This window comes from Anoplophora glabripennis, unplaced genomic scaffold (assembly GCF_000390285.2).
Source record: "Anoplophora glabripennis isolate ALB-LARVAE unplaced genomic scaffold, Agla_2.0 scaffold69, whole genome shotgun sequence".
NCBI classification, from domain to species: Eukaryota; Metazoa; Arthropoda; class Insecta; order Coleoptera; family Cerambycidae; genus Anoplophora; species Anoplophora glabripennis.
In genome coordinates this window covers 233,795-248,012 of record NW_019416383.1, presented here as the reverse complement: position 1 = coordinate 248,012, position 14,218 = coordinate 233,795, and the positions used below count along the sequence as shown (strand labels likewise).

At 33.1% G+C, this 14,218-nt stretch overlaps 1 protein-coding gene across 1 annotated transcript; it reads right to left on the bottom strand.

The window, feature by feature from the left end:
* Nucleotides 1-3,022: 3,022 nt before the first annotated feature.
* LOC108917084 (glycine--tRNA ligase) lies at nucleotides 3,023-14,025 on the bottom strand. Its single transcript, XM_018723520.1, has 12 exons — nucleotides 13,656-14,025; nucleotides 13,252-13,595; nucleotides 13,029-13,194; nucleotides 12,774-12,919; nucleotides 12,622-12,719; nucleotides 12,352-12,566; nucleotides 11,263-11,427; nucleotides 10,955-11,208; nucleotides 7,518-7,642; nucleotides 7,263-7,427; nucleotides 7,018-7,205; nucleotides 3,023-3,304 (listed from the first exon to the last, which is right to left on the bottom strand). The coding sequence occupies exons 1-12, from the start codon at nucleotides 13,899-13,901 to the stop codon at nucleotides 3,194-3,196; spliced, it is 2,223 nt and encodes a 740-aa protein (XP_018579036.1). The 5' UTR covers nucleotides 13,902-14,025; the 3' UTR covers nucleotides 3,023-3,193.
* Nucleotides 14,026-14,218: the final 193 nt, after the last annotated feature.

The following is a 14,218-nucleotide window of genomic DNA, read 5'->3' as shown; positions in this document are numbered from 1 at the left end:
ATAATTTGCATCGTATAAAAAATTTCTAATAAAATATTGCAATGGTGTCGACTGTTTCACTCCTTTATAAAATACGCCAATGATCGAACAAATATTGAAAAGTTCTCTTTATTAGTAGGATGCTCATACCAAGTTTCGTGTCTCTAGCATTCCTCATGTTAAAGAAAAAAATTAAAATGTGAATTTCAATCCCCTCCTTTAAGAGGGTATATCGCCTCAGGGGTGCAACTTTCATATAAGGTATTTTTACTTCAATCCTCTTATTTTTGGCTCTACATTCACTGGTACCATTTTTGCTCCTTCATTTAAAAGCACCCTGTATAGTATAGTTTACATTGCATTTAAATGAAGAAGTACAAATGCTACTGGAGGCCACAATATTATAATTGGGTTAAATATACATACGTTAGGTCATAGTTGCTTCATTTGCATATTACAAGGTGTCGTAAGTTTTTGAAAAACGTGATATCTCAAAAGACATCGAATATAATTCTAAAATTTTATTTCACAATAAATATGTAAAGCAACTTTTTTGTTGCTCCTGCTGTTTTTCCGAAAATTTACACTGTTTATTCTTAATGATTATATTTTTGTATTTAAAAAATTATTTTCAACAAAAAAATGTCTATATTTTCCATTTAATTGAGGAGTAAGTTTAGTTTATACAGGGTGTCTCTAAATTTCACCGACAACGTTTGACTGCATATTTACGACGATAAATAAATACGATCTATGAAAAAAAGTTAAATAAAAAATTTCTGGTTTTTGAATTACAAGCCTCAAAGTTGTTAAAAATTAAACTTATTTAATTAATAACTTCACAACCGTTTTACCGATCGCGTTAAAATTTGGCACATTTATTTGGACTATTAAGGCATATTATTTCCTAATGCTTTAGTTAAATCGATGTACTGGGTGATGGTTTTCTCCGGTTAGCTCTCCCTTTTAGCGGTCAAAACTTTTACAGTGGTTTTATTTTTTAAAACGGGCAGCAACATTGAAAAGGTCGTTTCATTTCAAAAAAATATTGCCTCTTGACAAAATCACCTATAGAAAGCCATTCTTGAGAAAAATTGTATTATTTACAAGTCTGTGCGTTTCAGTTTGCGAAGTCACGGATTTAAAACTTTGAGATCAGTAGGTGATGAAAATAAGATGTTGATTGCTGTGGCTATCAGGTAATGTCATTATTGTTGTGTTTCTTTAGGATTCCTATCAGTCCACACATGCAATTTATGAAAATTTACAACTCTGTTCCTTGTAAAACAAGATTCGAAGGTACAAAACAATTTTTAAAGCAAATTATTATCTTCTGCGAAGGCATTTACCAATCGGTGTCAAAATTGTAAACGTGTGTTGGGATTTAAATTTTCAAGTTCTTGAGCAGAAATTAAATGAAATGGCTGAAAAAGTTGCTTTTCTAATGTTTTATGAACATTAGTTTTACATACATTTAGTTGTCTTGATACAATGCGGACAGTTCATAATCTGCATGTGTGAAGTGATGAGAATCCTAAAGACACACGACAATAATGACATTACCTGATAGCCACAGCAATTAACATCTTGTTTTCATCGCCTGCTGATCACAAAGTTTTAAATCTGCGACAGTGCTACTGAAATTGAAACGCACAGACCTGAAAATGCCAATTTACTCAAGAATGGCTTTCTTTAGGCGATTTTCTTAAGAGACAATATTTGTTTTAAATAAAACACTTTCAATGTTGCTGCCCGTTTAAAAAAAAATACAACCACCGTAAAAATTTTGACCGCTAAAAAGGAGAGGTAACCGGAGAAAACTATTACCCAGTATATTGATTTGACTAAAGCTTTAAGAAATAATACGCCATAATAGTCCAAATAAATGTACCAAATTTTAACATGATCGGTAAACGGGTTATAAAGTTATTAATTAAATTAGTTTTATTTTTGACAACTTTGAAGACCTGTAACTTAAAATCAAAAAAGTTTATATTTAACTTTCTTTCATAGATCGTATTTATTTATCGTCGTGATTATGCAGTCAAACGTTGCCTGTGAAATTTACGGACACCCTGTATATACAGTATAGACTCTTTAATCCGAACTAATTAAAATACGGGCTTAAAGGGATAAGTTCGAATTACCGATATTTTCGGATTACTGGATAGTAAATACGTACATATGTAAATATCTTTATGTGCATACATATAATATGAATTAGATTTTATGTGTTACTGAGAAGGCAAAAAATAACAATAAAACCAAACATTATCGTAAAATATGTCGTATAAATATCGATATGTTTGCATGCCAATAATATTTCAACTAAAGAGATCTAATCGAGAAAAGTTCTGACTTGCATAAAAGGGTTTCCCCGAGACTGCCGGGGAATTACGTTTTTAGCAGTTACTTTTTATTATGTAGTCTGACTTTATAAACCGAACTCTATACGTTAAACCGAATTTTGTTCGAATTAAAGAGTTTTGTTCGGACCATCCAAACGGGCATTCGTCGGGTCGTCAGGCCGGATTAGTGGATATTCGGATTAAGGTGAGGTCGGATTAAAGAGTCTATACTGTATCTGCAAGTTTCTCATTACATCTGTTGAGGCAACAAATGGCATCTGATCATCTGATGCACATACTCGTATGTTTCTCTTTCCAACTCGTTACAACCCTAAAGCATTTCTAATTAAAGTAATGAACTTGTTGGCAAGATTTCACACTATCAAAGTTTCATTTTGATTTTTGTCATGAATTAATAAATTTTCATATTAAACAGTAAAAATCAGCCCTGACTTCATTAATCCATTTGGGCGCAGCTCTCGGTACCGGTTCAGTCAGGACTCTTCAAATGTTCGTAACCATTTCTTACAAGAAGATAAAATGTAAGACATATCTAAGTGAAAAAAGTCTCTTTATAGCACTTGTGTTTTTAACCAAACCGTTCATGAAAAAAAAAATGACTGTTTACAGTTGTATCTTAAAAAAATTAAAAATATTCGATTATCGAAAAAATTAACGAAAATTGCAGTACAAAATCGTTTATAAAATATTTATTTTCGATAATTATAAGCAGAATTATGGTAGGTAAATTATTATTTTTGCAATTCATTTCATTAACAAATAGAAAATAAATAGGAAACATCGTGTTTAAAATACAAATCAGTAGGATAAATTTATAAATGCACTAAAAGACGTTTTTGTCTAATTTAAACTCCCTTGGCTTCCTGTTGTTCAAATTTCGGATACTGTCCTTCCACCTCAGTCCAACTCAATTTGCTGTATGCAAGATTGTGGACAACAGTAGCGATTTCGGACAACTGAAAAAGTCATAATGTTATAGTACAAGGAGCTCAGAACTGCCACTCCCTTAACCCTTTCGCTGCTGTAAATGAATATATTCACAAAGCGGTTAGTTAACATTTTCATATAGGTCATATCATTTATGCAATATGCACTGTATGTGTGTTTCTATGGTTTTCGTGCTTGCTACTAAATGTTCAAAATGTCTGGACATGAATTTTTTAACAGACGAGGAACTTGAGAAGATATTAGCAGAAAACGACAGTGATAAGGAAAATGACAAAGATGATGGAGAAATCACAATGAAGAAAATATGGAACATATTGTGTTTTGTTGCAAATGGAAGAGAGGTACAAAGTGGAAGTGGAGGTGAGGAGGAAACTAATGAAAATGTAAGTGATGATTCCCCTGGATTTTAGGAGGCATATAAATACTTTAAACAGACAGTTCATGAATTTAAGAAACACAAATTTGGGTTTGTAAAGTTGAAGTTAACCCTAGAAATATGTGCCAGAATTATAACCACATATTTAACTCATCATAAGCAACAACTTTCGTCTAATAATAATATTTTTTCAAAAACCTCTTTTTTAAGTTAAGTTTTTAAGATAATATTCTTGAAATTTAAAATTTTTGTTATTCGCCATTACAGCATAAATTGAAACGCTTAGTTGATTAAATAATAAAAAAATGATCAGGAAGGGAGAAAAAGTTCGATGAAAATGCCAAAAAGGCTAACGCAGAAAGTTTCTGTATCATCTGAACATTCAAAATTCGCAAAGCTCAAAATAATATCAGATCCTTCTTGCGAATTATGGGCATATGTATATATGTAAAAACGGACTCTCCAGATCTTGCACTGCCCATTGATCGCTCGAAGTTCCCAGCTCACCTATTCCATATTATGGGCCCAAACCACGTTCGTTTTATATTAATAGGTTCTCCTAAGTCTTATCTTGAAGATAGTTTGGTGCAAACAACATTATTTAGTTTGTTAATAACAATTTACAAATGAAAATTTGACTTCCAGGGTGCAAAAATTAGAGAATTTAAAAAAAATATTTCCACGTCCTTCTGGATCATTTAGAAGATGCTCATCATTAATTGAAAATGATAACGGTTTGAGATTCCGGTCTGAGCAAAGCGGAGAGGCTATCCATCACAATTTTCTGAAGTTCTGGGGTCACTACAAGGTGGCAGATATCCACCATCCTACATATTCAACCAACTTATTAAAGGCTGTCATTGAGTTTTCTTCTCTGCACCTTTAAATAAACATCTAATGTATCTTTCTTTTATTCTAGTAGGTCTAAAGTAAATTTTCAATGACCTAATAGTTACAAAAAATATAGAAAAAAATCCAAAAAAATATTTAAAAATGGAGCCAGTGAACCACTACGTCCCCGTCGTTGGTTCTGGGTTAAGCTAAAAGTGGTGTTTTCAAATTCTCAACAACTGATAATAGTCTTTTATCGCAAAAAGTTACTGGATGCATATAGAGCGTTGAGACCCTCACAACCATTTATCTTTGTAGCCTGATTAGAAAATTTTGAAATTAGAATATTTTGTTTAAACAATTTCAAATTGTTTATTGAACAAGGAAGCAAATTACTGGTTTAAATATTCATATCTGTCTCTCAATTCTATATATATTCATAAGAAACATTTTTTAAAAATTCTCAAATTTTTGCACCCTGTCAAATTTTCATTTGTAAATTGTTATTAACAAATTAAATAATGTTGTTTGCACCAAACTATCTTTAAGATAAGACTTAGGAGAACCTATTAATATAAAACGAACGTGGTTTGGGCCCACGGTCTGTAAAGAGGATTTTACGGACCGTGGTTTGATCCCATAATATGGAATAGGTGAGCTGGGAACTTCGAGCGATCGATGGGCAGTGCAAGATCTGGAGAGTCCATTTTTACATATATACAAATGCCCATAATTCGCAAGAAGGATCTGATAGGATTTTAAGCTTTGCAAATTTTGAATGTCCAGATGATATAGAAACTTTTTGCGTTAGCCGTTTTGGCGGACATTTTCATCGAACTTTTTCTCCCTTCCTGATCACAGTGTGTGGTTACTATTGAAAAATAATAAAATTTGTTATAAACTACTTTCGAAATAAATGAAATAGATCCCTGAGTTTGGAAACCGATATTAAGAAAACATAGGGGAAAAAAATTTGAAATTTGGACCATATATAGCGTCACTATTACTCTATTCTGTGCTAAAATTTCAGTTAATTTCGTTACCTCATTTTTTAATTATTAATGAAAATGTTGAAAAATCACGGTTTTCTGCCTACAAAATTGATACCTCTCACTTTAACTTGTCGTAAATTTTTTGTTAATTGATAAAAAAAATTAATTTTTACTGACGATAAGTTGAACTATTGTCTTTAGCATTTGTCTCAAAAGATCTTTTTTTATTTTTAAGCAAAACAGAAGGGAATGCTATCTCCGTAAATATTGCGTTTAAAAAAAAAAAAACTGACGTAGTAAATAACTGTAAACAACAATCTGAAAAAATTGTATTAACATAATACAGTCATAAATATGATATTCTTAAAAACAGTATTGGAATGGTCAATTATGTTCACGATCCGATGCAGGGTATACAGTATAACGTTTATAACTGTATTATTTTAATAAATTTTTTCAGATTGTTATTTACAATTATTTACTATTTTGAGTAATTTTTTTCCTTTTTTTAAAGTATGCAATATTTACGGAAATAGCACTCCCTTCTGTTTTGCTTAAAAATAAAAAAAAGAAGAGCTTTTGAGACAAATGACCTTCACAGTACTAAAGACTTATCGTCAGTAAAAATTTGATATTTTTTTATCAATTAACAAAAAAATTACGACGAGTTAAAGTGAGGTATCAATTTTGTGGGCAGAAAAGCATTTTCTTTAATAATTAAAAAATGGGATAACGAAACTAACTGAAATTTTAGCACACAATAGAGTAATAGTGAGGCTATATATGGTCCAAATTTCAAATTTTTTCTGCCCCTATGTTTTCTTAATATCGGTTTCCAAACTCAGGGATCTATTTCATTTGTTTCGATAGCAGTTCAGCAAAAAACGTTTAAATATAAAATATGATAAATATCCTACTCGCCAAAAACAAAAACTAAACTAAAACAAACCAAAAGTTCATATTGGATAGGTCACACTTATTTTACTAAATTAAATTACAACAAATGTCAAAATATCTTCAATTATTGTGTTATACACAACATTAAAGTTTTTTTTACTCTGTTATAATTTCCAGATTGTTGTGATTATTCTGGAGGCATTTTTATGTGTTCCCATAGTTCCTCAACCGAATTAACTGGAGTGGAATACACCAGTTGTTTCAAATGATCCCATAAATAAGTCACACAGATTGAAATCTGGCTATCGGGCAGACTATGCCATTGGATTATTCCGACCAAATCACTACCCAGGAAAGTACTGACTCGACCAATTCTTTAATTAAATTAAATTTGTTATAAATCTTTTTTCTATTTTTATATAATAAAACAGCCCTTAAAGCTTCCGGTACCACTTATTTCTTTATCAAAATGAAATAAATGCAAGATAGTACGAAATTAGGTTACAAAAATAACTGCGTATGAAAACATTTGTGAATGGTCTAACATCTCACACTGGAGATACCGTCACCGTCGCACATGCGTATGCTGCAGCGAAAGGGTTACACAACATGTTTTTTTACTTACCGGAATCCTAACTTGCCCCATAGAATCCCTTTCTCTCAGCGTAACACTGTGGGGCTCCTTCAATGTATCAAAATCAATCGTAATACCGTACGGTATCGCGATTTCATCAGTTCTGGCGTATCTCCTACCTATCGATCCAGAACTGTCATCGATTTTATGCGAAACGTCAACCTTAGTTAATTCCGAAGCTAAAAATAAATGTTAAAACCCCTAAAATTATTATCGGTTACAATATTCGGACTTACATATTTGTTTTATGAATGGTGCGAATTCTACATTGGAACTCAACGGAAGGACGCTGCATTTTAATGGCGCTACGATAGCGGGCAACGAGAGGTATGTTCTTTGTTCGTCGTTCTCGCGTTGCTTGAAGTTGTGCTCGAAAATGGCGTACATTACTCTACCAACACCTGTAATTAACAAATTTTTATTAAAAAATTAAAAATTCATGATTAAAATTTGAGGCATACTAAATATAAAAATAAATAAAAAATAATTACCAAACGATGGTTCTATAACACTTGGTATAATTTCTTCTACATGTAGAGTTTTTTGGTAACGTTTCACCGCCACCATATCCTTGGTCAAAGTGAATTTTTGATCTCCAATGGTTAAGTCGTATGATCTAAAAATATTGTAATTTATGGTAAAAGCCATCAATATAACAAGTAAAAAATTATTTTTGCAGTGAGAACTGCAAAAATAATTTTTTTTTCTAAAAACGAACCATGCCCTCTAAAACTACCACTCTTACCCTTCAAAACGCTTTTTTCAGATTTGAAAAATCAACCTGTCTGGGGTGTAGTACTGGCAGGTTATTGTGCACTTGGGTTAACCTGTCTGGGGTTTAGCGCTTGCAGGTTATTGTATATTTAGATTAACCTGTCGTGGGCAGGTAGTGGTTAATGTGGTATCGATTATTGTGCCCTTAGGTTAACCTGTTGTGGGTGTAGTGTTTGCAGCTAATGCTTCTATGTTAAATGGCTTCGTGTTACAGTTATACTAGTTAATACCGATAGTTCAGCCTAAAATCGTTAATTTTGCAGTTTTAGGTTAGGAAATCTCAGAATACTAAAGTGATAATATCTCTGCGAATAAAAAAGACTTTTCAAATCTGAAAAAGCATTTTGAAGAGTAAAAGTGGTAGTTTTAGAGGGCATGATTCGTTTTTAGAAAAAAAAAATCGCTCTGTGATATAAGCTCAAATATAGCGAAAAAACGTGTTTTTTGCACTTTTAGGTCAGGATATATCGGAAATGTGACGTATAAGAGCAATTCTGATGCCGGATTCGAATTCAGCATACCAAAAAACTTCAGGCAAGTGAGGTCTGGTTTTTGGGTGTGAAAATTGTTGGCCTGTGTTATTTTTGTCAGGTTTAGGCAATGGTTTAAAGACCTTAGTGATTTTTTCTTATTTTGCAGCTAATTAAAGACATTTTAATTCTTCGGATGATTATTCAGCTGTAGTATTATGAATTTGCCTCTTAAAAACAATTTCTTTCGATTTTTATGAAGAAATCACAAAGATTATTTGCCATCCGTAAAATTTCACTAATTATTTTTTAAATTTAATGTCACATTTTCAGCGCTCGTTGAAGCTTACTATTCAACGGAATGGGGATTTAACATTTCCTCCAAGTCAGTTTCAGTCAAATCTTCATCGTGCGATTCAAGCAACTCCTGAATATCACTTAATTCTATCTGCTCAAAGCCGTCCCGTCCTATTCCTATCAACATGCACAATATTTGCAATTAACATCTGAATTTGCACATGGCATTTTTCCTCGTACGAACAAATTTTCTTTTTAAATTACCTTTATTCGACATTATAAATTCCGAAAAAAGCTGAAGACATATTATTCCATTAAAGTTATTGCGGCGAATGAAAAATGGAACCAATGAAACAAAATACTCGGCACCAATTGTGGCGCAGGCGGCCATAATCGCACGTATAAGCGAACGGCGTCAGCAGCAGCTTTTGCCATATTACTTTCAGCTTTACAATACTAGGATTTATTTATTTATAAATATTTTCATACCTACTTGTTTATTTTTACAAATACGCATTATTCTAAAAATACAATATATATTGTTAGTTTCGGATCCGCGAATACAGAATTTTTCACCCGTGAATACGGGAAGTGTTAACAATTTTTTGGTCTGTGAATACGGGAACCGCGAATAAGGAGCTTCGACTGTATTTGAAATTTGTCAAAAATTTATTTTTTGCAATTCGACTGCTTTGAGGTACAATTAAAGCTATCACCGATGACTACCATGTATTGATAGATAAAAAGAAGGTAAACATGCATGCCATTCTTAATATTATAAAAATTATCTATATGAAATTAACGAAGTGCCAGAGAGCAAAACTACAATGGAAAATAGTTTTGTAAAAACTGCTTTTGTATGACTAACGAATTATTCTAAAGTTGACGTATTTTCTAGACGTCAATATAATAAAAAATAATGAAAAATAGTTACTAATCTGATACATTTGAAATATTTTTTAAAATCATGTAAAGTTCTTAATAAAAAGTATATTTTACTATTTTTTAAAGCACTGTGTTTAGTTCGTATACCTTAGAGTCAATGACCTCTGACATTGATCTAGTTTAGATGAACTACATATCACTCCACATGATTGTGATATTACAACAGGGCAGAAAAATGGCCAGTTAGTTCAGTGCAAGAGCATTGTTGAATATGTCAGCACTTCATTTTAATGTTTCGTTTATCAGTTTATGAGGTTTTTCTAATATGGTAGGTAATTTCTGCATGAATTATTAGTTTTTACTAGAATTGGATAGAATTTGTATAGTGCAGTGTTGTATTTCGCTAAGACTAATTATACAGGGTATAGCAAAAGTACCGGAACGACAGAATAACTCGGCGGGAGAGCATTTTAGAGAAAAATTTTTAAATAGAAATGTCTCAGGATTTCTCCCTGGCTATCCGTTGGTGACCTTGACTTTGAAGATCATTTCAAGGTCAAATGTGATTTTTCAAATGGGACCCTATATTTTGACCCCAGAAATGAAAAGAGCGAAAAATTTTACGTTCAGATAAGATCTCGAGTGACCCCTCCCTTTTGATTTTGGGGACCCCACAAGGTCAAACTAACAAAAGTACAGAAATGGCAGAATAACTTGGCAGGAGAGCATTTTAGAGAAAAATGTTGATCTTGAAATGGTCGTCAAGGTCAAGGTCACCATCGGATAGCCAGGGAGAAATCCTGAAACTTTTGTATTCAACAATTTTCTCTAAAATGCTCTCCCGCCGAGTTATTCTGCCATTCCTGTACTTTTGTTAGTTTGACGTTGTGGGGGTCCCAAGGTCAAAAAGGAGGGGTCACTCAAGGTCATATCTGACATAAAATTTCCCGCTCTTTTCATTTCTGGGGTCAAAAGTATAGGGCCCCATTTGAAAAATCACATTTGACCTTGAAATGATCTTCAAGATCCAGGTCAAGGTCAATGTCAAGGTCACCTTCGGATAGCCAGGGAGAAATCCTGAAACGTTTGTATTTAACATTTTTCTCTAAAATGCTCTCCCACCAAGATATTCTGCCGTTATGCTACTTTTGCTATACTCTGTATAGTACAATATAAAGCAGATTTTGTGTAGGGTAAGTGTACAATTTTAAAAAGTTGTTTATTTCAGTGTTTAGTGAGAACGAGAAGTTATAGATAAATATTGTACACGCCACAATAAGCACTCTCTTTATCAAAACAGATTTTAAAAAAAAGGTATCTGCCAAAAATCAACAGAAAATTAAATACACCTTATTTTGCATGAGTGAATTAAGATACAGTTTTTGCCACTTAATTTTTCTCAAACTTGTCTGTAAATATCTAGTTTTTGTCTATCTCCTCGGAAAAAACAAAAAACCCAAAATGCCCAAAATAAAATGTCTTACTCCCTACTAAATAATTACCCATCAGAATTTAACTTTCTCTCCAATCCTTCCACATCACTAACTTGCAGGTTAGTCAAAGCGTCGGTAATAGTTTTAGCATCCTTTTTAAACGTCTTCCCCAGCGGTCCCTTATTCGGGGCAGCTTCCACGACATCCACTACCTTCGGCTCGGCTAATTTCTTCTCTGCCGCTAACCTGACCCCAGTGGCCTGAGTGTGCTGGGTCAAATCAAAAGCGGACCTGTCCGCACATCCCACACATTCAATCCATCCCTATGAAATTCCCTCTTTAAAGAACGAAAAATGAAAAAAATGATAAACTCATACATAACTTGTCAAACACTCGGCATCCCAACAATCACAGGCGTAATGGGCCATCTCGTTGGACATGTGCTGTCTGAAACGTAACTTGACGGGGTCCACGCCGCATCTTATTAAGAACTTTTGAATGCGGGCCATGAAATACCCCAAAGCTTCGTTGGCAACAAGACCCTAGACAGGAATACATTAAATATTTATTTATTAATGTCCTACTAGACTGTTTATGTGTAATAATGACGTTACTTTGAGATGCAATATCTATAATGCCCTAGAGCAAATTAAAAATGCACTTTCATGGAATTAAATCAGTTCAATAATAAAAATTACAAGCAACAATAATGTCGATACAGGTTAAATGAAAAACAAATATCATATCAGCAAAATTTTCGAATTAAATAAAATACTAGTAGAACATCAAATGTTGAAGATATCAAGGGTGTTATAGGATAATAACGTCCTCCATCGACGAAGTTTGATCCTGTCATATTATTATTTATGTAACACCTTAGGTAGTATAAAATCTTTTTTATGCACAAAATGTGACAAAACACAAGACATTCAAAAAATTGTTACATTAGATGTTACTTTTAAATGAGTTTCTTAAGAAATTTTCCTGTACTTGTTGCAGTCTTAATTCATGTTGGTCAAAATGAAGACTAAATAGAGGAAATCTTAGATGAGAGTGTACCAAAAGAATGTAAAGAAAGTTAATTTTTATAAAAATCAGGAGCATCAGTGAAAACAGAGAATAATTTCAAATGGTCTGTAAACAATACAAAACTGTGAGAAGAGCCTTATTTTGTGAATATCATTTAGAAATATATGAACAAACAGTGGCCCCAAATAAGAGCCTTGGGGCACACTTGACAATTTTGTAATTTTGTTGAATATGTAATCACTGAATCTAACCGTCTGATGTCTCCTTGAAAGATAACGTCTCAACCTAGAAGAGGACCACATATGAAGTTTATAGATTAAAATATTATGATTTCCTTCATCAAAGGCTTTGGAAAAATCAGTATAATTCACATGTAGAATCAATTTGTAATTCAGCATCCAAAGCATTACTTCAAATATGAATTTAATAATTCTCACCTTGTCCACAGCATCCCCGATTTTAGTTTTTTGTGCCGGGTTTCCATCCATTTGATTACAAGCCGAATAAAGCAACAGTTCAGTATCCCGAACGTTTGCAAATTTGGGATGACTTTTGTCGTTGGGATCACAGAAATGTTCAATTTCTGCCATTGTGAACTCTCGAACTCGTATGAGACCAGATCTTGGCGAGATTTCATTCCTGAACGCATTACCTGAAATGGGTACAAAATCAATTGACGCAAAAAGGTAATATAATAGATTACGCACCAATTTGTGCAGCTGCAAAAGGAAGCCTGCCCTGGTTGAACTCAAGTAGTCGCTTGAAGTTTACAAAAATACCTTGGGCTGTTTCAGGCCTTAAAAATCTGAAAAAAGTGGATTTAACCAGTTGTTTGTTATTACTAACTTAAAAATGTTACCCCTTAATTAATCCAGAGGGTCCAATTTGGGTTCCAAACATTAAATTGAACTCAATAGGCTCAGTAAGCTCATTACCAGTTAATGGACTCTTCATATTAAATTTCTGCATTATAGCAGCCATTTCATCTTTGGTCATTCCATCTAACTAAAGATAAAATAAAAACGTACTAGGTATAAGCCGTATTTTCATTCCCAAGTTTAAGATAAATACTCAAACAAGATTACAGAATATATAAAATATTAACACTACAAACCTTGATAATGATGTCCTCACATTCATTTTTTGTTGGTTGTGATGTTTTTTTATCAGATGCAATTTTCTCTAAATGTGCCTTAATCAAGTGATCTAACCTAAAACATTCACCAGTCTGCGTATCTTTCACCATAAGATCGGCAAACCTATCCACATGACCTGAGGCCCTAGAATTAGAACACTATTATTCCCTAGGAAATTTTTAACTTCGTATCTTAACATACTTTAATACTGGTTCCGGGGTAAGAATGGAACAGTCAACTTCGAGCATCTGCTCCTCTAAAACAAAGAACTGTCGCCAAGTGTGTAACAAGTTGGCTTTGAAGGCACATCCCATAGGGCCAAAATCAAATTGGCCTGTAATTCCTCCATAAATTGCAAAGCTTTGGTCAAAAAAGAATCGTCTTTTGAGCAAGTCTTCCATTTTCGCTCTATCGAAAGTCGTTGCAGGGGCCAGACTGAGCTCCTTGTCTTCTAAAATCTTTTTCCTGTGTTTCAACTCTGCTACAGCTTTTTTAACATCTAGATCTGGTGCTCCTTCAGATTTTAACTTCCTAACTATCTCTCCCTAAAGATTTCAGAATTAACATATTGATAGTGGGCTCTAACCTAAAACAATTAAAAGTACCTGTTCCTTAACACTCGCCCTCAATGGGGCCAAAATTTTTTCATCATCTGGATTAGCCATTGCGTCGAAATAAATATTTAGTTTTATGTTTCTGTGTTTCTTATTTTTTCCCCAATTCTGGTCAACAGACGAGCTGATGTAAAAATTCCTTGCACTCGCGAGTCTTCCTAGGCACTTAATTTTAAAATTTTCGTTTATTAGGTGATGAAATCTACTGAGCTGGCGCAATGTTGGAAACAGTTTCATGAAGTTTCAATGAGTAATTATTTGCCACGATGCAGAAATAGCAATTCGCCGCAAAGTGAAAGGAATTATTAGAGAAGATCCATACGTAAATTCCATGCACATGTACTTACTTAGCTCTTTAACATTTTTTATGTTGGCTTGGCTGCACAACTACAACTACTTGTATTATGTTTTGTTACTATACTGTCTACATGTCACAGATAGTGTATTACTGGTTGTCTTCGCAGAATAAAAAAAATTACAATAGGAAATATCAACAGGGTTCTTTTTTCTCGTATAAATTTAAAATAATACAATGTAACTAATTAAATACACAA